This window comes from Rhodnius prolixus, unplaced genomic scaffold (assembly GCF_049639745.1).
Source record: "Rhodnius prolixus isolate KJV_2025 unplaced genomic scaffold, Rpr scaffold_1, whole genome shotgun sequence".
In the NCBI taxonomy this organism is placed as follows: Eukaryota; Metazoa; Arthropoda; class Insecta; order Hemiptera; family Reduviidae; genus Rhodnius; species Rhodnius prolixus.
In genome coordinates this window covers 16218199-16241774 of record NW_027411581.1, presented here as the reverse complement: position 1 = coordinate 16241774, position 23576 = coordinate 16218199, and the positions used below count along the sequence as shown (strand labels likewise).

General features: G+C 31.4%; 1 protein-coding gene and 1 long non-coding RNA gene across 8 annotated transcripts in view; one reads left to right on the top strand and one right to left on the bottom strand.

Annotated features, from left to right (window-relative positions):
• Positions 1 to 23576, top strand: part of LOC141447220 (uncharacterized) — a 111093-nt gene that overhangs the window by 21642 nt on the left and 65875 nt on the right. The gene's annotated exons all lie outside the window — the stretch shown is intronic.
• Positions 3732 to 23517, bottom strand: UGP (UDP-glucose pyrophosphorylase). 7 transcript variants are annotated; one of them, XM_074113821.1, is made up of 13 exons: positions 23101 to 23517; positions 16433 to 16567; positions 14154 to 14329; positions 13437 to 13500; positions 11459 to 11641; positions 11087 to 11292; positions 9512 to 9587; positions 7145 to 7291; positions 6933 to 7071; positions 6631 to 6768; positions 5763 to 5929; positions 5532 to 5636; positions 3732 to 4177 (listed from the first exon to the last, which is right to left on the bottom strand). In XM_074113821.1, exons 1-13 carry the CDS (start codon positions 23200 to 23202, stop codon positions 4070 to 4072), a joined length of 1746 nt encoding a protein of 581 aa, XP_073969922.1. In that variant the 5' UTR covers positions 23203 to 23517; the 3' UTR covers positions 3732 to 4069. The 7 variants fall into 7 exon arrangements, with proteins under 7 accessions (XP_073969922.1, XP_073969934.1, XP_073969928.1 ...); XM_074113833.1 differs by lacking the exon at positions 23101 to 23517 and adding an exon at positions 20998 to 21024; XM_074113827.1 differs by lacking the exon at positions 23101 to 23517 and adding an exon at positions 16983 to 17063.

Genomic DNA, 23576 nt, shown 5'->3' with positions numbered 1-23576 from the left:
TAATTCATGTGTATCTTTACTTATTTAAAAGTCTTTTAAATGTATTAAAAATACTAGTAAAAATTTGTCTAGCTAAATATTTCACATTTAGGAAAACATTCAATGGTGAAGGTCACGCAAACTTGACGTCAAGTCGGGGGAGCTAATTTTGTTTTTATTAACAAAACATTTTGCGACATAAACATTGGAATTTCCCTGAATAACAGCACAAACGCAGCAGTAATAATATGCCAAAAAAGAATGACTAGAAAATTATAGATGAATTAGACCAGGAAATTTGAGCGGCAACAAATGAATTTGTGTCTGTTTTTAAAACCAATAATCCTTACCTTTATCAGAATACCCTGTAGAGGTTTATAATCATAGTGAAATAAAAATAATAGAATATTTTATTGCTAAAAACATGTTCATGTTTCTGCAATTGCAAAGAAATGGCTATTTTATTTTGTTGGGGCAGCAGTTTCAAATTTTCTGGTCTTAGTAATTCCTTTTATACATGACATTTGAGCTGACAATCTGTAAAATGGCAACGTTCATGCCACAAAACTAAGTTATGATGGAAAAATAGGCACCCCAACTTAATGTCAGATTAGAGTGACAATTGATATTTAACTTTTTGAATTGTTTGCTTTACAAATAATAAATTCCAGCTTTTTGTTTAAAATTTATATTATTGAAGGAAATAGAGGGTACCTCAACTTGATGTCATGAATAACACCAATTTCTATTCAGCTTTTCAAAATTTCACCTCTAATCTGCAAAATATCGACGTTTATCTGCAATATTAAGAAAGCATTAACCAAAAGCCAATTAATTCAGCGGGTACTTTAATCCAGTCTCTATCCAGTCTAAATCTAAACATACATTTAGCAGGATAGAGAGAGAGCCAAAATTGCAAGAAACTTCGAAAACAGTTGCCCTCATAACAGTCTATGTTTTGAAAGGTTTAAAAATCTTAAAAAACTAAAAACAAAACTATTATCCTTCCTTTAAAAAAACAATAACAAATTTAGTTCAAATGGTATACTTAAAATTCTCTTTATTGGAGTGGAAGACCCTAAAAGCCTCCGTGGTTTGTGTTTAGTTGGTGGTTACCGAAAGTAAAAAACTGTCCAATGAGGGTAATACTCCGTGTTGTTACTGTTACTATTTTATTGATTTGTACCTGACTCTTATACACATTGTTTGCTATGTTAGCAAAATAAAACTTCTACTTAGGTCGATTAGAGCCAAAAATATAATCTAGTTTTTTTTGCAGTAATTTTGGCTCTTTCGTCCTACTTTAACCCGAATTGCCCTTTAATCCATCCTAATGGTATGCCCTTCCTCAAATTTTGCTCCATTTTGTGGTTATCAATTCTATTGATATTGGAATTTTATATCAATTAAACTACGGGACATTTAATTACTACTTGCTGAAAAAAATAATTTTCTCTTATTTAGTTTACAAGCCAATGCTTGTTAACATCTACATGTTAACTTCCTCATCGCCGCCAGCTTGCGTGAAGCCCATACAATATCTGGCGCTTGAAACCTAATGCAACGCTGGATAAGATAATCAATATACATAATAATTGCCATATTAGGTGAGAAACGCCCACCAGCATATTCTTCTTAAGTTGAGAGACATTTCTTATGCCTTCCCGCATAGCATAATCACGTGAAACACATGAAACATCACAATCATGAAACTATGATTTTTCGAGGTTTGTATTTACTGACTCAGTCACTCAGTCTCAGTCACCTTTCAAACTACATCCACTATTTAGTTTAAACAACGTCAGGAGTTTTTAAATTAGTATTTGTTTGTTAGATTTTCATGTTAGCAATGCTAAGTTTGGACCTCATCATATTTAAATATATTCTGTAGTGTTAACAAATGTTTCATATTTATTTTAAGGTATATCCTGATTGGGACTTCAATTTTAATTCCCAGTCTATCAATATGCGCATTTGGAGGAAATTGCTTGAATATACACAAGATCCAGATTTGGATACCTACAATTTAAACAAGTATTTCAGAGTTAAACACAGAAAAGCCAAACGAATCATTACAGATATGACATTTTTCTCGCACAAATTAAAACAGTCCGGTAGGTCAGTTGTGTAAGAGTTGATCGACAAAAACTGCTAGAAGAAGCGTAACGTTGAAAAACACCCAACTTCACCATTTTTTTTCTTTTAATATAAAAGATAAAATTTCCAAATTTTCTTTAAAATATATGGCTAAATTAGATTCTTTTACCTAAAGATATTTCAAATCCGTGATCCCAGTACCGTTGACAAAGTCCTGTCATAAAATTTGGGCTCCTTTTATCATCGAAATATACTTGCTGATACTTCTCTAATGACTGCGCCTTTCATTTTTCAAATCGCTTCTGATCTAAGCTGGAATCTCAGGTATGGACTACATCACAACTTCCTATATATTATTGGGAAAGAGTAGAAAGTACATTTATCGGTACCGAGTGCTTTTTTTATTGAATTTTCAAGTAGATGCAATACACACCTTCCGGACTTGGTAATGAGAAAATTTATGAAAGTACTTAAAACAATAACTTCTTGACATTTCTGCTTGTTTTGTGAAAGTGATCTATCAAGAAGTTTCTAACATCACAAAATTTAAAAATTCATAACTTTGTTTTGTTTTATTCTTCCAGATGAAAACTGGATTTCAGCTTCCATTGACGGGTTTTCGCCGTTTCGGATAATACTTTTAATTTCAGTAATAGCATATCTGACTTTGAGTCCTGCGCATTAATTACTGGTAGTTGTTTCCCTCCCTGCATTGCCCACCATGATTCAGTAACGGAGACAAAATAAGGTATCGCACTCAGAACGTAAGGTTTCTTGAACCTACATATCTAGTCTCTTAAATACTTAAAAAGCAAGTACTTAAAATCCTCTTTTTGGTTAACACAAAATTCAGACACCAATCATCTCCTTGAAAGTGATATTTATTGTTATCCAAAATGAAATGAATACTTTCTAAATGAAGGAGTGATGCATTTATTTCTCAAACCAATAAAGTTAAACTAAGAGGGATGCATGACTTCTCTAATCTAATGTAATTTTATAAATACATGAATATATCCGTTGCGGATGTATCTTAATTCCTGCTTCTAACAAATAAAAAGATTTCGCTCTTACAGCACGAACCTTACTTGAGATAAGAACATGAAGCAGAAGTAAAGGGGTAAATGATGAATACAATGATTACCATGAATTTAATAATATTTTTGTTTAGAATGTTTCAAACTAGATCAGGAAAATTCTTATGAGGAATCGATTAGATTCCTTGCAGGATTGTTCAAATAGCATAAGCCAGCTCGACTCATGAGCATTATAGGGGCCATATTTCTCCAGTTCTATCGGATTGCATAAGATTTAGAAGTCTGGAGAAAGGCGAAGGTATAATGCTTGAAGTATTTTTTTTCTCTTTTGAAGAGTCGAGCGATACATGTACTTTACACTGTCACCAAACCTGCAGAAGATACTGCTTGCTTCTCTCACTGGCGAATTCTACGCAGGTTATCCGTTGTCAGGTTTACCCACGTATGCTTCCTCATTCTACATTGGTCTTTAAAAATGCCGAAAATATCTTTTTCAATAATGTATTTAATCATGAGAGTAACTGCTGCCGATCTTTTCAACTGACTCAGGGGTCTGACCCACTATTTTCTAGAATTTACTCCTGGACTTAATGAACTATAATAAATGATATTGTACCATTAGAAACAAAAAATTATGGGTTTATTTTTTACTAATCATATCACAAAGTAACCAACTCAAAAAACAATTCAGTTTGTTCTACAAAGAAATCCAATTAAAAGACAAAACATAAATTAAAGTCAAATATCTCTTATAAGCTGTTCTTTACATCATTTTGTTCTTTAACAGCATGCAAATCCAACTTTTATAATAACAAGAGATAAAAATACAATTACTTGCAAATTAACGTTGTGTATCCATTGCAAAAATTAAGATAACAGAAAAAAATGAAAATACAAATAGTTTATTTTAGTAGATGTAAAATGAAATAATATACAAAAAAGGGGAATGCTGAAAATCAATGATCCAGAATGCGGAGATTTCCTGATACAATTTTATTTTCAAGCATAGCTCCAGCAGGAATATCTATTCTGTCTCCATGATTCGCAATGATAATAACTGTACCCTACAATTTGAAAATTGATTGATAATGTTTGTATTTATTAAAAGCCCCCTTAAATAAAACAACTACATTTAGCGTATATAGCATTTTTCCCAACCAAATTAATCTTCGGATTTGAAATGGCGATATCGATACCATCCCAAAATAAAAGAGAAAACAGAGAAAACTCAAGCCTTTTTCCTTTTTGATCAATAAAAGTCAGCAAAAAGTTATGACTGCAATGAACGAAGCAAAATTCTTAACTTTTAAAATAAACTTTGAAGAGTTGAAAAGTTTAATTTTTGATAAATCGTTTAACCATAATCGTACTAGATGTTTAAAAGTAGAGCTCACATACCAATAAGGCAACAAAACTAATAGCTTTAACAACTTTCGTTAAGCAAAATTACTTTAGATTCAACTTCTATTCTCCTTACGAATGGCAAACAAGGAATGCGCACTCAAAATCTGTAGAACTGTCTGAAATACTTGAAAACATTGAAAACAACCGGGGGAACAAAATATGAGCACGAACTGAAACTACCAACCCATAGCTTTGGAAGGTACAAACTGTGAATCATAAATTTGGAAGAACAGCAATGGAATTTACCAATTGTCCTGAATGTAATACACACATATATGAATCATTGTGGGAGAAAAATAAAAAACAGGAATAAAGAACATTATCTTTTCAAGCAATTAACAAACAAGGATCTATTTTCGCAAACCATCTTATAACAATGAAGCTTTTCGTACTCTTAATTAGTCTGTCACCTTACAAGTGAATTAGGAGCACTTATCTCTTTCATTCGACCATATAGTAACCTATTTTGCCTTTAATGGGGACTACATCGAAATTAAGTCCACTTTTCTCTTGTTTCAATGCAAATTGGTACCTTAGTATGGTGCAGGAGTAAAGTGGTCCCAGTAACGAGTAATAAAGTACTGTCTCTGTTGGCGTTAGATTAGTTTTCCTAATTACGTAAAAGTTAATAAAATGTGAGAATGGTAACAATATAAGAGAAAAGTGGTCCTAATTAGGATAACTTAATTATGAAGGTTAAACGACCCATATGTTAAACATAAAAAAAATATTGGCTGAATTGATGTACCAAATTTTAAAATTTTACAATAAAGAAGTTCTAAGTACGTGCCATTTGTTGAAAAGGTTCAATGATTGAAAATTATTTCTGTTGCTCGTAATGAGGTTAATGAAAGAGGTTAGTGTGTAAAAAAAATTGTCTTGGCAAATAATAAAGAAGGAATACCTGGTCCAAAAAAGTTAAAGTTGCCAGGGAAAAAATTACATTAGGTGAATGGCTTAACTGGTTTAAAAAAAAGTTTCATCGTACTAAAAATATTTCTGAAACTTACACACCTTAAGACAAACTCCTCTGCCAAATGTGACATCTCCAGAAACAGTGAGATGGTCTAGTTCCAACATATCAGGAATAGTAGCAAATCGAGAGAGGAATTCACTCACCTACATAGGTATATATAACCAATTTAGAAAAAAATTAATAAAATAAGAAATTTTATAGTATTTGAAATAATGAAAATTTCAAATTAAATTAAAGTAAGTAAAATCATCTATTAACATTCTAATAACCTTGCTAAAATTTTTGTCCCCCAGCTTTACTAAAGGAGTAGTTGGAAACATTCTTTGCGGAGACATAACCAAAGTACCTTGATTCAGAGTGTATAGATTGCTCATCACTAACATTAGATCTGAAGTTTTCTTTACAGGTAAGAATCTGCTACGAGGCACATTAATACCTGAAAAATTGTTTCAAAATAAAAACTTTTGGTATAAAATGATAAACAATGTTTAATAAAGCTCAATATAAGCTCAAAAAACTCTTAAGTAGCTTAATCGTAACCGCACTACCACCACAAAGTACGTAAAATTTGAAATACAAGATAATGCAAGTTGTTTTCATGGACTTTTCGAAAGCAGCGTATTCTATTTGAATTTTAAGAAAACAACTTGTTCCACCAGTCGCCTGCTCAGGTCAATTCGTGGCTCTAGTCCTTAATATCAGTTAGCGTGTTGAGAGCCTCTTAGTTTCTTCCCTAACAACCGATAACACTTTTGAATCCAAAACCGGTTCTAACCAGATTTTCAACACATATGTTAGGTACTTCTTTCAGTATTGCTCCTCTTAATTAGTCCCATTTGACGAGGCATCTGCTTTTTCACAAAGTTCCTTAAGTCGCCAGTAGTAAAATAGTTGTAATCACAATCATTCATTGTTGGTCGATTATCCTTTGTACGATCACTTCTTTTTTAGGTCTCTCCCGGAAAATGCAAAATAATAATACGGTAGGTATCCTTTTCGGTTTCAAACTTGTAAACTAGTATCCTAGCTAGAGATTTTTATGTACCACTTTTTTATAATTAAATACAAAATAAAATTATCTAAAAAATATCTACATTCAAAATAATGCTGCAAAAAGATATCTTGAAAATTACTGACCCAAGCATCCCTCGAAACACTTCATTGCATCTCCTACAGCAGTTTCTAGTTGTATTATGTTTATATTATTGGACAATGTTTTATGATTCACAATGATTTCCATATTTAATGACGCTTCTGTAATAATTCTCCTGATAGCTAAAGCAAAAGTATTAAATTAATGAACTTTATATTTACCTAAATCTTGTTAAAAATATTATATCTATTACAACAATCTCAAAAGTTAAATTTATTAAAGTCAAAGAAACAGAGGCTACCATTAGAATATAAGTATATTTTATTATTAAATGTATTTCTCTTACCAGAAAGTTTAACCCAAAGATTGTTTGTATTAAAAAATTTAAACGTTTTTACTGATTTAAAATCATCTATATGATCTTTGGGTACTTGTGCAATTTCCAGTAGCCGCAGTTTATCTTCATAATGAATAAGAGTGCCTCCCTAAAAAATAGAAAATGGAACTTTCTCTGGCTCAGGCAGGTAAACCAACATTACGCAACTTTTTTTTACATACTTTCACATCAGCCTTAGTTTTATCAGTGACTTCCATAAGAAATTCTGTGGATGTTCCAGAAGGGTTGTTTACCATTAAATTGAATATGTTGAGATCAACAGTGGCGCCAAGATTGTCAATGTTCGATACAAAGCAATAATCACGACCCTGAAAACATTTTAGCAAGAAATTTATCATGCAAAATAGGATGTCAACCAACCAAGTTAGCGGATATGAAAAGGCTAACATATTAAACTGAGAAAGGGAAAATTTATTTGAGTCAACATTAACCATATGATAGAAAGCTGTGGCAGAAATAATAAGTAGCAAAAAATCATTTCAGGAAGTAAAACAAGACAACTTAATAAAAACAAATAAGCCCTTAACAAATCTTAGATTACAGCTTTACAAAAAATCGGAAAATCCAAGTGCCTTTTGAAATGCAAGTTGGGCTTTCAAATAGTTAATCCGAAACAAAGAGCATCTAACCAAAAAATAAAAAATTATTGAAAAGACTAGGCAAAAGTCAGCAGATATCAGCAGGGAAAAACAGGAGTCCAACAGAACATTAGTTTTATCAATCATTAAAATTAACTTATTCGAGAGAAATGTATAAAATTCAGCAAAAGTATTAAATAAAAATGTAGTAAGAATTAATAAACTACATTTGAACCAAATTTTTTTTTTTTTTAATTCAGCATCAACATCGAAGATGATAAGCTCCCAGGAATGAATAAGAAAGAAGTAATATTTTGCAGCAGCTTGAGTTATCACATTTCGTAAATATTGTAAATAAACTTATAAAAATTAATAAATTTTGGATATTAATATACTTAAATTAATAAAAATTATTAAAAAAGTTATAGTTAGAATAATACTTTTTAGCAGCTAAATAGAGCAATATTCCTAATAGTAGGTATTACATTGGTTGAAAAGAAAGTTTGTCTTTCGTGTACATATTTTAAAATTGTGAAACTCAACTAATACTCGTTGGATTTAAGCGAAATGGCAATAGCGTAGCTTAGCCAACAACAAAAAGTCGATTTATCTCATCACTGTGAAAATTGACTCCTCGGGATTCTAGAAACTTGACGAGTAAAGGATGAAGCAGAGCTAATTAAATTTTTGAGTTAAGATTAGTGAAAAATATAGGAGGAGACTGTCATGCAAAAGATTCAGATCTTTTAGGATCAGTCCCATCAGTTGACCAATAAAAAAATATTGCTAGCGAAATTTCCAGCACATTTCGTTCATTTCTGAATTCAAAGACCATTCTGCATTCAAAGTTTCGCTGGTTTAAAAAAAAAACGTATAGTGGATTAGAAAAACAGCCGATCACCAAACCATACCAAGAAATTTTGTGGGTTTTTGGCCCTTAGGACGTATTTGGGAAACTCAGCTTTGTCCAACCACTGATCAGAACATTATTTACAATAGCTCAGTCTAATTTTCATCCTAAGTTATGATTCAATCAAAAATAGTTTTTTTTTTTTGGTGCAAGTATGGTGAAGAACAAACTTCTAAAACTAACAGTTTTTGCTAACCGTCTAAATCACCAAGCATTACTTTTCCACCTTCCCAATGCTCTTTAAACTAACCACTACAGCAGTTCCGTTAATATTTTATGTTTCCGCGATACCCCGAACTGTTTGATATAGATCAGCTCCCAAGTGGAGTTTAAAGCCTTGTTTTCTATCTTCGCAGATTGTTAGCCATCAAGAGTTCAAGATCGATAATTCTGGAATAAGCGCTCGAACACTACTACCAACACTGATAGAGCTCCGAAAAGCTAATTTTTTCAGTCCGACTTAGAAGTGCTTTGTCTTAGTTTGAATTTTGGAAAATCGTGCGAAATCTTCCTCAACTTACAGTAATGGTTCTTAAAGATTAGGAAAATAATAAAAAATAATTAATAAACAATGACGAACTTTTTTAAAAATCAAAAAGCTGCCATAAAATATTCTACCAAAAGTACGGTTTAAAGTAAATATATCATTATAAAGAAGCAAATATTTTTTTTCAATTTAGTAAATCGAACTGAATACCCATTCAATGTCGAAATGATTTCACTATCTAACTAAAAATAAACAAAGCACTTTTAAAAAATTGCTTCAATAAAACCTAAACAGATGAATTAACCGCGCTGAACTAGATGAAAGTGTTTTCAAATACTTTTTCTATGGTCTTAGAAGAAAGATAAAAGTATATCCTCCTTCTTAAGGATGATTTATCACTGAGGTTGTAAACTCAGTTCACTTCAGAAAGTTGCAGGTCTAATCCGAACTTATTTCACCATCAACTTTTAGCGAGAAACGAGTAAGTTAACGCTTATAATTTGTGGTAATTACCTCCATGGATTGCTTGTAAGAGAAAAAGTACACTATTTACCTGGCTGATGAATTTGTCAAGAAGTCCAGAATTATGCAAGCTTTCGTAGAAATCACCATGCCCTGGTGGATACCACCTAAAATAAAACATTTTTGTTTATTTGACAAATTTTAATTGCAATAAAATTAAACCAAGTTAAGAAATAAAAATGAAATTACATTGTAACTCCATTCATTCAAAAATTATTATTAAAAAATTAAAAATTCTACACACAATACAATTTTTCGACAAAAGAGAAAGAAAAGCGCTCTAAAGCTAAAAGCGAAAATAAACTATTTTTACTCCTTGGCATTGCCAAAAAACTATTAACTTCTCTTATCATGCAAAAAAAAAACACTTCTCATGCTTTTAAAAAAGTCAAATTGTTTAAATAAAAAAAATACTCGGTTCATATCAGATGACCCAACTTTTATCAGGGAAGCTTAGACTCTTTTATTTTCATTGGTCAAAAATTGCCTTAATACATAACGTAACTGAGGGTTTTGTCATTCCCAATGACCATTTAGGTTTTTACCAGGTTTCAGCTCAGTTTCTTAGGAAAAAACTAAGACATATTTTTCTAATGATTTTTGTAGAGGAAGTACAAAAAATAAAATGTGATAATGATCCAAATTCCTCAAACAGAAATTTCATTTTACTGATAAGAATTTTCACTTTTTGAGATTTTATTGTGAATGAGACATCCATCTACTCTCAATAAAACTGCCTTCCAAGACTTAACAAATAATTTTGTAAAAAGCTTAACATCACTGGTAAATTTCCATTCTCAAAAATTCCTTTTTACGTTTGTTTGTGGACTATCTGTATTCTAAACTTGCTGAAATAAACAAGGGACATCTTTCTGTTTTAAAATATTCTTTCTCACCGAGCTTAGTAATAACTTGGAATATTTCGAAGTTATTTTCGCTGAAGAACAGGTTAAATACACATTTTTTTAAAAAAGCTGCACAGTTTAATTAGGCTTCTTACTGGCTTAACAACTTGCATTCTCTCTGTGTGTCATAATGGCTTGAATATTTCAACATCCTTGTTCGATTTGAATTCATTTTCTTTTTTAACAATTGCTGACATAAGGGAACTGACATACCGATTTAAGATGACCTCATTAGGTCGTACCGTCCTATACGAAAGAAATAAAAAAAAATGAATATAGCACTTATGTAATTTATACTTATTTCAGAGCCATTAAAGGATGTTTTCTAAGTTAGTGAGACCAGCTTAGAGGAGAACAATACCATTTTCGCTGAAGTTTTAGCAATTTTCTTTTCTTTCTTTCAAGGCCTAAAAATTGCATTGTAGACAGAATCGTGTAAACTTCACTATACGCAGTTTTAAATCAATTAATCATTAATAAATATCCACACAGTACTTAATTACATTCCATTACATTACAATAAAATTATTGGTTGGGCTAAAATCTAAATTGTTCTACTTGGCTGGCTCACTATAACGAATAATTTTGATTTAAGAATTATGACAATTTTGTAAGAAGAATTGTGACAATAATCCCACCATAATATCGTAACTACATTTTCTGTTATCTTAATTAGTTTTTATTCTATTAGAGACACTTACGCCTCAGCATCTTTATTTATATCACACTGCTTCGGAACTGGAAGTAAAGTCTCCTTGTATATCCTTGGATAACAACTTTGATTGAAGGTATAAATTTCTACTTGCAATCCTTCGTATTTACGAATAATTTTTTGAGTATCATCATCTGTGTTGAAAGAATTCATCAATACTAGAGGCACATTGGTCTTGTAGGTTTTATTTAGATGCTATGACAAGAAAAGGTCGGTAATTTTATTAGATATTTACTGATAAATTTTTGATATATGATATTAAAACTTCAAAATATTTCTTGCCCTTAAATTTGTTATCTTAAAAGTAACAGATATAATAGTATAAATAATATTAACAAACATAATAACATTTTAATCATACCTGTATCTGTTGGACTGTGAGATCCAAAAAGGACAATTCACTACGGACTGCTATCACAGATTTTGGGCCATGACATCCCATGCTTGTGCCCAAACCTCCATTTAATTTCACAACTATCAGCTTCTCAAGCATAGCTTTTGATTCATCTAAGGAAGGACGATTTAAGGTTTTGTAATCACGCACCTAGGAAAGGCATAAAAATTAAAAATATTATTAGTATACATAATTAGAAACTGTTGATGAAGTAATGGACAATTATTAATTTACTTTCCATGGCTGCAATTGTAATTTTTTATAACAAAGCAAAGCGCAATCGTTCAAGGCTGCGCGTTTCTAAATCTACACTTTTTCTTTCGTCACACGACATCTGCAGTTTTCGCGAATATGAACATAATAAGTGTGGGAAAACTAAATTGCTTGCTATTGTTTGTAAAAGAGCCCTCACTCCATATCATAGCATTTTATGAAATAAGTAAATTTAGGTTATGAATTGAGTTTCCAGAATAATTTTTATTCTAAAAAATGGAATTTTTTTTCAGAAAATTAAGCTATTCTACTGTTCTTTTATTTTTGATCAATAATTTAGCAAAATTTTATCTTTCAGGGAGACAAATTACAATATCACAAACATTATACAAAAAAAACTGCAGAAGAAATAAAAGCACTTCGGCGGCAGGCAACAGATGTTTCTACGCTCTCCAGAAGCCGTTGAAATTTGAAGCCGCAGAGCTAAGGTCCTTATTTAAAACAACAATTCGGCCTGGTTGTGAAAGTTGGGAACATAAGCCACCGCAAAACTTCTTAACATATGGGAAAGAAAAGTTATTCGACGAATATTTCGACCTGTCTGCGAATGTGGGCACTGGAGGATTAGAAAAGATGAAGAGCTTCGGCAGATGTTAGGGGAACCAGACCTGGTATCTTTTGTAGGGAAGAACCAGTTAAGGTGGCTTAGACAGGTCGAAAGAATGCCACATAACAGAATTCCAAGGTGACTTTTGGAGGGAAAGTGAGGAGAAAGCCGTAACAGATGGAGGCCTCGTATGAGATGGTTAGATGGTGTGGAAGGAAGTTTTGAGAGGGATTGGTGTCAGAAGATGGTGGAGGATCGCCTACGACAAAGCCGAATAGCAAAAGATAGTGGAGGAGGCCTTGGTCCTTGTAGGGCCATAGCGCCATGGGTAGGTAGGTAGGTAATAGAACTGGATTAGTCCACAAGTACTAGTTAGCAGAGATGGAAGAACTTATTGTTGCTCCAATATAACGCTGATAAGTGGGTTATATCAACTTGGATGGAATTTTCGGTGCTGTCTTTAAAGGCATCCTTGAAATTGAATACCTCTAAGCAGACTCAAGTTGGTATGATTTGAACGATCGGACCACATTCCCCAATCATCTCGCCAACTATATCAGCGATCTGGATATAGTTTTTACTTACTAGTTTACTTTCAGCAATGAGAACCTGCCAAAAAAAAAAGCATTTTTAAAATCTCGAGGAACCAATTTTTACAGCGATGGGATAACTGGGCTACTTCCTTGTTTCCAAAGAAGTGCTTGATATGCGAACGGTGTTTATTTCGATTACGTTCATCTATATTAGATGAGTTACACAATTTTAAATTATATCCTCTGCAAACAGCAAAACATTCTTTCGAAGTTAAAATTTTTTTGACGTATATCTTGCTACATCAATTATTTTTTAAAGATAATGAACCTGTATCAAATTAAATTTATTACGCAAGATATTCAATTCCAGGCCCACCGCCCTTTGACTTTTCTTAGCCTCTACAGCTTACTGTAGAAATGTTTTTCATGAGAACATTGTATGAGGGCATCAATTCGTTGATAATGTTCCAGACGCCCGTGAGCTTGTCGCGTCTATATTCAAAATGTATATGCACACAAAATTTATATTATGAGGGTCAAATGTAATCTACCAAGCTTTAAATTCATAATAAGGTAGCACTTAAATACTTACGGCTCCTTCAGGTAACTTTTGTATTTTTTCCCAGACCACCGAGGGTCCAGTATCTCTGAGAAACCTGAAAAATAATGAGTTTCTATAGGTTCAGAAAACAGTTGGTAGAATGACAACCCTTGAATAAATTTTATGAAAGTGATCTTATTCTGGGAACATTGATATAGGCAAAATTTAAAGTTAAATAATGAGGATACTCCATCAAAACAATTTGGAGGATTGACATGTAATTTATCATGAATTCTAAATTTCTTGGAAGAAATTTACTTATTTCTTGCAGTCTTTGTAGCAACAGCGGGCAATCAGGAGCTTCGTAATTTAATAGGCGTACACACCGACTCAAAATGCCTCGTCTCTTCTGTTTTAATGAACTTTGCAGTGGTGCAGAAGAAACGAATGCTATTTTTTTTATGACGGAATTCTTTTCGTTGAAGGCAAATAAAAAGACTCTCTTTACAATCCTACAAGATTTTTAGCAAGATCTTCTTAGTGGTGTCATATTTCTCCTTTATCGGAGCTCGCTTATCAAGTATGATTCAAGCGTTTGCTTCTAAAGAATTGGCGCAGTCAGAGTTTAAAACTAACCATTCGTTTAATCGTTCGTAGAAGCCACTATAACTATTAATGGCTTTTAAAATTGGAGCGATTTTTCGTGATAGGCCGAAACTTTTGGATATACCCATTCAAGTAATTATTTCTGGAAAGTGTCTCACTTACCTATCGAAGAGTCTAGCAAAGCCATCCAGTTCTTTCTTGCACCCTTGTTTAGATGCTTCATTGGTTGAAGATTCAATAAGTTTGTCCAACTCTGCTTGTAACCTTACTTGAGCATCTCTTTTAGTTACTTCATGGAACTCTCTAGATCCGGAAGGAACTCTTTGATGTCCTCGTGCCTAGAAGAAAGAAAAAATAAAATTCCTAAAACGGTATGTTTAATAATTTAATAAAATTACACTTTTTCTAAATGCGCGTGAAATCAACTAATCACATAAATGTATTTTAAATTGAAAAATACTAATGTCTAAAATAAAGATTCTATGGATAAGATTAACGTATACTCTGCAACACTAACATAAACATTGATGTCTGCACTCTGAGTGAAACTAAAAATTGTTTATAAAAATACTTATAAATTCGTAATATTTATAAATAAAAGGTGTTCATTGGAACGTTTTATAGCTGCCGATGTCAGATATTCATTCACTTGCTCCATTAACTGATCAATTGAATTTAAAGGTAGCCCGAAATAGTTCGAATCTAAAAACATGAAAGGATATCATGGAGCAATTAATTGAATTCAAGTTAACATGCATTTTACACTTCATGAACTATTGAAACCCTTACGCTTTCGAGTAAGGAATAAGGTCAGTGTAGCATAGATAACCCTTTCAACCAATTTTTCCATGAATACATTCATTAAAACTGTCCGGTAGGACAGTTGTATAATTGTAAAAAAAAATGTATTACACACTTAACATATGTATGTATTAAGATTTAAAGGAACTTGTAGAAAGTTTGACAGAGCAATCATTTTTGAGGAAATGTCAAAAACTAAAACCTTAATTCGGAATCCCGTTTTAAAGAGGATTCAGAGAGTAAATAATGAAGTATGAACAGTCTGAAAATTTTCCCTTGCTTAATGCTACCTCTTTATTTGTTATCCCATCTATGTAAGTAACCATTCCATTGAAGGTACTTCCTTATTTTATCAGAAAAATTCTTTTTTAATTTTATAAATTGTTAATATATTTATATATTAATTATATATATTAATTTATAAAATTAATATTCACATAATACAAAAAACCTCCCTGATTGCCTTGAGAGAGACATTGTCGAAACATTGACATTGAATATAAATTTAAAATATTTTTTTTGTATCATTGTCCTCAATAAATCGTAAAACAAATTTCTTATCAAATTTAATCTTGGGTCATTGCAATTTTTCTTTAAATCACATAAATATAATGTAAACTATTCCTCTAGCTATTCTTCATTAAATGAGACAAGAGAAAATATGGCAGCCAAACATACAGAAAGGTCATCATAAATCCTTGAGTAATTAACATTATCGATAAATACATATATTAATTTTATCTTTGCTTAAATTTTGCGCTGATATCCCTTACTTCATACATCACTAAGTTGATAACGTCACTGGATGATTCTAAAAATTATGTTTCTCTTGGATTCGAATAAGGATCTATCCTTATCAGGATGTAATTAATTAGCGACTTGACGTCTGAATAAGACTGGAGTTATGAGTGGAGTCTGACCTCACACTACCAGCATGGTTTTAGAGAGAAATATATATCCTAGAAATGAATATTGTATATACATCTAGACAATGTCAAAAATTACATTTTAGAATAGCCTATTCGAATTATGAGATACATCTTCTCTTTAAACATCCCATTAATGTGAAATTGAAGGGTCTAATTATGAAATTATCATTAAAACTTCAGTAATGCTGAATACACAGCAAATTCTTGGCACGATCTATTATGTTTGCTAAATCGTAATAACTAAGAGAAAACCCCTATGAAAATCCCACTAAAAAGGATCTCATACAATCATTCTTTCTAAAAAACAACTGTATTCTTAAATTAGGTAGGGACATATGCCTTGAAGAAAAAAATTCAAGATTCTAATACATATTCCTTTCATGTACGCGCCGCGCTTCCAATTCTCCTTAAATGATAGTGAATTCCTTCTCAAGTACCAAGTTGATTTACACATCTTTTTCAAACTTACAATTACTGTGTTAACATAAACTTCTATCAAAATAACAACTTACTAGTATGTACTTATCTTACTTTAAAATTGGGAAGCCTATTCTTTTGTCAAAAATGTGTTGGCAAAGTTTGATGTTCAATTTTCATTCGCTCTCTGGAATTAGTCTGCAATTATGTTTGTTTTTACTTTCTCTCGCAGTCATTAATAAATGTTTATTCATTATCCTTTTATTTTAGGTGATAAAAGCAAATACTACACACCCAAGTGAGTCCTTGCCTTCTTGATTTTAGAAAACTTGAATTTTTTATAATCAACTTAAACTTTTCTGATGGTAGATATGTCTCTGAGAGTTGGGATAAAGGGACACCAAGGAGAGCTTGGATCTGAGCTAGGTGCTGAAAAAATGAAAAAATTCAGTCACGTCCTAAGGTCTAAAACGCACAAAATATCTATGCAGTCATTTGTGAAAAAATTCAAAAATGAAAACCGTTCTTAAAGTATACGCGTAATTTAGTATTTGAACGAATAAGTTCGAGCTCCTGTAATTTTTTCAACTACTCACACTCGAAAGCTTAAAAGATAAATAACAAAGTATTAACTTGCCAAGTAATTAAATTAAGGATATCTCATCGAAATATGTGCGTATTGGGGAATAGAAAAGATGACGGTACACAAAAAACCTTTCAATCCCAGTATCATTATTTGAAACGGACGCTCCATTAAAATCGATTGTAAATTTTCAATAAGAAATTATTAAGCATGTTAATACCATTTTTAGATTTTGGCAAATTAGTGTGCTCATTAACTTACTTGAAATAACTTTTCACCAGAGAGAAGATTGACGCCAGTCCAACCTTTTACTCCTAACAACACCATAGCATCTTTCTTAAAAAACTATGGAATACTGACAAACAAAACTTGTCTACAATCCCTCTTATCAATAGCTAAGTGATAAGCGATACTCTTAAAATTACCCCTTCTCTATGACCTCTTATCAGTACAAGATTTTAAAATGTATATAGTTAATTATAAATACGAATATTTTTTTTGACAAATTTGGCCTTCTGTTTTTGCAAATAAGAACTAGTTAAGTTAATTTTTATTATTATTATCATTATTTTTGGTGAATATCGAGGTGCAGTCTTAAATAAAACAACTTTTTTGCTTTATACCAACGTTTCGGTAATTTTTACTACCTTCTTCAGGGTCTATACAAAAGGAATATTACACTAATATAGATAAAATTGAAAAAATAAAAAAAATAAATAAAAATTATTTCTAAAACATAAAATTGAATAGAAAGATAAATATAATTTGAAAAGACTTGCATTATAAAAATAATTTTTGTGAGGTTTAATGTAGAGCTGCGAGTATATCATCATAACTGTTAAAGAATTCACGGAAAAGCGGGTTTATTAAAACTGTCCGGTAGGACAGTTGTATAAGGGTTGACCATCAAAAACTGCACGAAAAAGCGTAACGTTGAAAAACACCCAACTTTGACAATTTTTTTCTATTTTTCTATAAAAGATAAAATTCCCAAATTTTCTTTAAATCTTACTCCAAACCCTCCTTTATAACTGTAATTTTTTTGCAACCACCCAGATCTAATAGGTTTCGAGAAAAAAGTTGCCAAAAATGTGCAAAAACGGCTTTTTCAAAAAATGTTCTTGTTCTTGTTCTTCTTCTTCTCGTTACCTTTTTTGTAAACAACGTAGCGCCTAAACGCGCGAACCGATTTTCATGAATGAGGTGTCATTCGATTTGGAATTTTATGTAGATGTGCCTTTTGGGGGTCTCGATACTGTACATCGAATGGGAGAGGAGTTAGCCCCCTTTATGTAAGGCCCCCTCCAAAATTATTATTACTAATAACTCTGTAAATCTTGGCCCGATTTTGATAGAATTTGGTAGGATGATAGAGTTAGGGCTCCCCTACGTAACAATAAAGCGACGATCTGCTCTTACACTTGTTAAGGGGAAGTATAGCAATCGTTTCAAATTATCGACACGTGAACCGATTTTCATGAATGAAGTGTCATTCGAATCGAAATTTTGTACAGATTTGCACTTTAAAAGTCTCGACGCTATGCCTCATAAGGAGGGAAGTTTGCCCCACCCAAATAAGGCCCTTTCTAAAACTATTATTACCAATATTTCTACAACGCTTAGTCCGATTTTGATAAAATTTAGCATGAAAAAGTGATTAAAGCTCCTCTACGTGGCTGTGAAGTGCCATCATGCTCTTACACCTACTAAGGGAAGTACTGCAATCGTTAAAATTAACAATGAGTGAACCGATTTACATCAATGAATTGTCGTTCGATTCAAAATCTTTGCCTTTTAGGGAGAAGTGCTGTAATCGCAGTTTATTTTTCTTGCTCCTCTTAAAAGGAAGTACTGAAATCGCAGTTTAATTTTGCTATTTACGTACAAATACCTTCCTATTTTATTCAAAACGCTTTCTAAAAAAAATTTTTATTGAGGATGGTTTGGGGACCGCAACTATAATCATTCTTTAAGAAGATCTCTCCAGTGGTAGTTACGGTTCCGATTTAACACCTTATCAGGTTATAATGATAGAATTGATCAAATGATCAAATTTTAAAAAATCTGTAAAGCAGACGTAATTTTGCAAATAGAGAAAAAGGAAAATCTATCCAAAAGGTACAAAAACCTCCTTAACAAAAACTTACAGTTTTAAAAGTTAAGTATAAGGGTTGATTAAACGCCAAAAGGTACACAAATCAGCAGTTCCCAACATTTCATTAATACTTCATTGATATAATTTAAGTAATTTTACTGCATTAACTTTTCCTTCACATTTTTTAGAATTTATTAGATGTCACAGACCCTTATGCTGGCCAGTTCATTCATGATATTATTTGGTTACAATTATGATAAAATGTATATTATATCTTCGTAATTAAATAGGTACTTTATTTTAACTCTATTCCAAATTATTCTTCTGATTTATCTTTAATATGCCCTTTTTTCTGAGTAGTCACATATACATGCATGTTAAAGTAGAAAAAGACTAAGTTAGAGTCGGCTACTGTTTAAATTTGAATCACAGAGGATTCAAAACAATATTTCAGTCTTGAATTCGTCTTACCGAAATATTCGTGAGCACAAATAACATACAGTTAATAACAAGTAGATTATTCAACAATATTTACTCATTTCTCAATTGTAATTTAATTTAGTCCCCCTAATTTTACTTATGGTAAAATACTGGAATAATTAGCTGTCCTAAAAATATGCATATCTTATTTATTTATATTACATATATACAACATTGTGGGAAGAACACCTAGATTGAGAATGTAATTGAAGAAAACTATATTATTTGCGATAAAGCCAGATTATTTATTACTTATTATTACAAACGTTTGACTACTACATAAAGTAACAATTACTTTAATCGAAGAATGAAATAAACCAATGATTTTTATTTAAAAATAAAAATAAATAAATAAAATCATTGATGTATGTTGGTGTAAGCATTTTTTAAAAAAGTTTATGAATTTTTTAGCCTCATAAGTTTTTTTTATTTTTTATAACGTTTTCTTTTTAACCTGTGATTAATAGTTTGATTATTATAGATAAATAGATATTACAGTCAATCTAAGTTATATGGTGTGCTACTTGAGTAAATATTTTGTAGACGAAAATGGCCAGCATAAGGGTCTGTGACATCTAATAAATTCTAAAAAATGTGAAGGAAAAGTTAATGCAGTAAAATTACTTAAATTATATCAATGAAGTATTAATGAAATGTTGGGAACTGCTGATTTGTGTACCTTTTGGCGTTTAATCAACCCTTATACTTAACTTTTAAAACTGTAAGTTTTTGTTAAGGAGATATAGAGGTAAGGGAGGGGTGAAAACAATAGGGCTGGAAAAACCTAAGGAATGTGGTGAGTAATTTGTTAAATTACTGTTTGAAGAATGTTATTGTAAAAATTTGAAAGATTGTTCGTGTCTGTCCTAAAGTTGATAGATTTTTGTTGTTTATTAATGTGTATCATTTGTAATATGTTTCGTTTGTTTCTGTGGGTGTTAGCTGCAAGTATGGAGGTGTTGTCAAAGTCAAATTCGTGTTGTAAGTCTAGATGGTGTTTGGTGAGAGCAGACAAGGTATCATTAGGTTTTTTAGTTTTGCAATCGTATTGGTGTTGGTATAGTCTCTTGTTTAGATATTGTGATGTTTGTCCGACGTATGTGGCATCACAATTTTTGCAATTGATTTTATAATATTCCTTTTGTACAAACCCTGAAGAAGGTGGTAAAAATTACCGAAACGTTGGTATAAAGCAAAAAAGTTGTTTTATTTAAGACCGCACCTCGATATTCACCAAAAATCATCTATCAACAACGGTCGAAAAAACCATAACCATCATTATTATTCTTATTAAGTAAATTCTATTAATTCATTTGAAGTACTAAATTTAGCTGTTCATTATTTTTGGTGACTGATTCATAGTTTCAATAGGATTAAAAAATAAATGCCAGTTTTCAGTCGTGATACATTTATTCTGCCGAGCTTTCGACCTAGGGACTAGGTCATCTTTAGGTCTAGTTTACAAAGTAATATTTTACATTACAGGGTTGGTGTGTCTTCTGTCTTGTCAAGTGTAAGACAGAAGATACACAAACCTTGTAATGTAAAATATTACTTTGTAAACTAGCCCTGAAGATGACCTAGTCCCTAGGTCGAAAGCTCGGCAGAATAAATGTATCACGACTGAAAACTGGTATTTATTTTTTTATCCTATTGTACTAAATTTATTTTGTTTGCAGATATCCCACAAAAAATACTCACGAATGATTGCATCTAACTTTGTATAAAATGTCCTCTTGAATAGTAGAAAAAAATCAGTTTGCTTCTAAATAGAGACTATGATTTAACATATGAGTTATGTTAATTAAAATTAAATATTCTGTAAGGAAAAAGAATACTTTCAATTTCATCTGACTGAAAATGATTTCAAATGACTGAAATTGGCAATATTCTTTCTTTCTTAATTAATTAATAAATCACCAAAAACAATTATTAAATATTCTGTCTGAAATATTCAATCATACTTGTGAAAAGTCTGCAATATCATATTTTGATTTTTTTTTCACATTACTGTCGAAGTTGATAACTAAAAAAATTACATAAATTTTATGCTAAATCCCATACTTTTTCCGTGTCCATCTAATATTAAAAAATATACATACTTCCTTCAAATTCTGAGTTACTTAAACGTATTCAAAGTCATGGATACACAAAAAGACCCTGGATAACAAAAATATGTTTTTTTTCTAGAATTTATCAATACTTTCTTTTTTACATGTTCTGTAGTAAACATTTATGAGGGTCCCTACTAGCCATGCAAAGATCTTACTACATAACAAACGCGACTTCACACCATACCATTCGTAAAAGACCCAACTCAACTTAATAACAGATTCCACAATAAACTAGGCACATCAAAACAATATTTTATCTGTAACATCCTTGGAATCCTTCCAGACGTTTCAAACGCCGTTAACTCAAGAAATCTGTCAGAAGAGTAATAAACCAGTCCAAGAACGTGGCACTGTTCCCTTTCGATAAATCTACACCTCAGTATAAATATAAGTATAAATTTACTTATGCTTTAGTTTGCAAATTGCTAATAAACAGTCAATATTAAATGTTTCAAAACAGTAATTCTGTAGTACATAAATTCTGTTCATAATGTGGACAAACGTACCAACACAATTTTGCTTATTTTAAGCAAAATTAATTGGGAGTACCATTTTTCTGTATCTGAACAACAGCTGTTAGTGCGTTACATCTTACTATTACACTATTAATACAACAACTAATACGAAAGTTGAATAAATAATTAACAGCAAAGACATAACAAAATAAAAAGCATCCCTATAAAGCAACTAAAATTCAATACAAGGTTACAAAATACTGCACTTTCTTCCTTGTTTCTTTATGTTTAGGAGGTGCAACACAACCCAAAGAAGAATTTTCTATTATAGTCATTCACTCCCAAGCACTATTCTTTGGAAAGTAAGAAAGTTTTATGATGGAAGTGACTGGAAAGATCTATTCTATTGCAGTAAGACATTCACCAGTAAAGACATCCTAAACCGAATCAAACAACCTAACCATTTGCTAGTTGGTGAATCCGATCACCTACCAGAAAGTTACAACTTCCAACATTAATACTTTTAACACTCTTTACTTAAATACTTTTAAAAAAAAGTATAAAATATTGTGATGACATTTATCACCTCACCTCAGAATTTCCATTACTCTTAAAAGTCTGCAATGTCATATTTTGATTTTTTGTTTCACATTACTGTCGAAATTGAACAATTGTGTTTTCATTCATTGAAACATGTATTTAAATACTGCAACTTCCTTGGGGAGGTTACAGTGAAAAATTGGGTGTGACTAACCTTTTCTGGAGCCAATGTTGCACCCTGTAATCCCGATATAAGATCATCTATTTTTAAACTCGTCATTCGGGAAGCCGATCTATCTGACAAGAAAGTGTTTTAACGTTGTTTGTGTTTTATGTCTAGTTAAAATGAAGCCTTAGAATTGACTCTTTCATTGGTTGGATCTCATTTTCCGTTGGAAGAAATATCTAACGTATCATCCCCCCTTATCAATAAATACTTTTACTGTTGTATGTCAAGGTCCAAATTCCTATGAAATTAAAACTTCATACGTGCATGTATAATGTTACATAGGCACGGGTACAATCAAATTATTTATTTTCTTACTTTTAATTGATTATTGTGCAATAAAGATATGTAATTATATCTTAAACGTCAAATTCGTTTCCAAATTTCTCTTAAAATTAAAAATAGATCCGACTTTAATAAGACCTCCTCTTTATAACCAATTTATTAAAGAACTGTAAAATAAACTTACCCAAGGTTTTAAAAAATTTAGTTCGTATTTTGAAAATTTATAGATTTGCATAAATGAAAAATGTTTCTTCATTAAACATTGCACCGAAAACTTTGAGAACATGGGCGATCATTTTTTTTTCTTTTCTTTTAAACAGATGTTTAAGAAATCCTGTTGTTACGGATTATTATCAAAACAGAAAATCCATTTTGTATCGACGATGGGTTGGTTTGAATTATTGGCATATTTCTGATTAGGGTACGATGAAAAGTAACGGAATCACTCTGACTAAACGGTTCCCAATTTCAAGTAATCCGGATTCAAAATATTATAGTAGAAAAATATTTATTCTCTGCACATATTCGAAATGTTGGATACATTTATATTTAGTGTCATACAAAAATACAAAATGAATTAATTTTACAGTTGAATAAATTATTTTTTCCACCTGCTACATTTTAACTTGAACTTCAATTGTTGGAAAAGAAGATCTAAAT

Coding starts and splice junctions, on each gene's coding strand:
- UGP (XM_074113821.1), bottom strand. CDS start 23,202: ATGTTCTCAAAGTTTTCGGTGCAATGTTTAATGAAGAAACATTTTTCA. Junction 11,642..13,436: donor AAAAGTTACCTGAAGGAGCC/GTAAGTATTTAA, acceptor TGCCTTTCCTAG/GTGCGTGATTACAAAACCTT. Junction 5,930..6,630: donor GTGTTTCGAGGGATGCTTGG/GTCAGTAATTTT, acceptor ACAATTTTTCAG/GTATTAATGTGCCTCGTAGC.